Source organism: Penaeus monodon, chromosome 23 (genome assembly GCF_015228065.2).
Source record: "Penaeus monodon isolate SGIC_2016 chromosome 23, NSTDA_Pmon_1, whole genome shotgun sequence".
Taxonomy (NCBI): Eukaryota; Metazoa; Arthropoda; class Malacostraca; order Decapoda; family Penaeidae; genus Penaeus; species Penaeus monodon.
In genome coordinates, this window is record NC_051408.1 from 7,974,033 (window position 1) to 7,975,137 (window position 1,105).

Consider the following 1,105-nt stretch of genomic DNA (forward strand, 5'->3'; position numbering starts at 1 on the left):
ACTCCCTATCCTACTAATGCTTATCTTTTTCTTCTCCTTGACCCTTGCTCTTCTCTCCCCCTTTTCTCCAACTTTCCTCTATTTCTCTTCTTCCTCCCACTTTTTTCTTCCTCCCTTCCCTCTTCTTTTCTCCTCTGCCTACTCTTCCCCCTTTTCTCCCCCACTTTCTGTTCTCTGTATCCTCTCACTTTCTCTTTTTTCCCCCTCCCCATCAGCTTAACCTACTACTTCTCTCCTCCTTTCTTTTTTTCTATTTCTACCTCTTCCTCTTCCTCTTTCTCAGTTATCCTTCCCAACTTCTTTTCTTCTCCTCCTTCTACCCCTCTATCTTCCTGTTTTCTTCCCCCCACCCACCATTCTTCTTTCCTCTATCCTATTTCTTTCATTCATCTCTACTTTCCACTCACTTCTTCTTCTCCCTTCTATCCTCCTTTCCCTGCCTATTCTCCAAATTTTCTTCCGTCACATTTCTTTCCCTACCTGTGTCCTTTCCTCCTCTTCTAACCCTTACTCTCTTCTCTGCCTCCTTTTCTCCTCCTCCTCCTCGCAATGCCCTTTCCCTCCTTCTCCTTCCTCCCTACCTCCACTTCCCTAACCCTACCTGAGAGCTGGCCGAGGATTCTGCGGGATGGCCATTTCCTGGAGGGTGACGTAGAGTGTGGCCGGGTACTTGGTCCGGCTGCCGCTCTTCCACCAGCTGTGCAAGTCCTTGAGGCCAATCCCAGACTGCTTCCTCGGCCGGAAGAGCTGCAGCCGCAACCTCTGGCCAATATTGACATGGTTGTTAGCCCCCTGCACCTTCAGGAATGCCCAGGCAAATGTCGTCAAGCCACGAGCTGCCGCTGATGCCCTGGTCTGGTTGGATGTGACGTTTGAGGTGTTGGCAGATGATGGAGGGAAGTCCATCATCTGGAAGAAGACTATGACTTGTGGCTCACGTGAAGTGAAATGTCCCATTGGCTCGTTGAATATCAGCTGCTCCTCCCAGCGGCAGTGAAGGCTCCTGAAAGAGAGGCAAATACATGAATATATTTTGCTACATATAGTTAGATGCATGATAAAAATACATGTATATAAACACATAAACATAGACACATAAGTACCC

General features: G+C 48.2%; 1 protein-coding gene across 1 annotated transcript in view; it reads right to left on the reverse strand.

Annotated features, from left to right (window-relative positions):
* Positions 1 to 1,105, reverse strand: part of LOC119588119 (jouberin-like) — a 10,597-nt gene that overhangs the window by 3,819 nt on the left and 5,673 nt on the right. Inside the window, exon 7 of the mRNA XM_037936827.1 lies at positions 602 to 1,003. Coding sequence (XP_037792755.1) covers positions 602 to 1,003 — 402 coding nt within the window. The remainder of the gene's footprint in view (positions 1 to 601; positions 1,004 to 1,105) is intronic.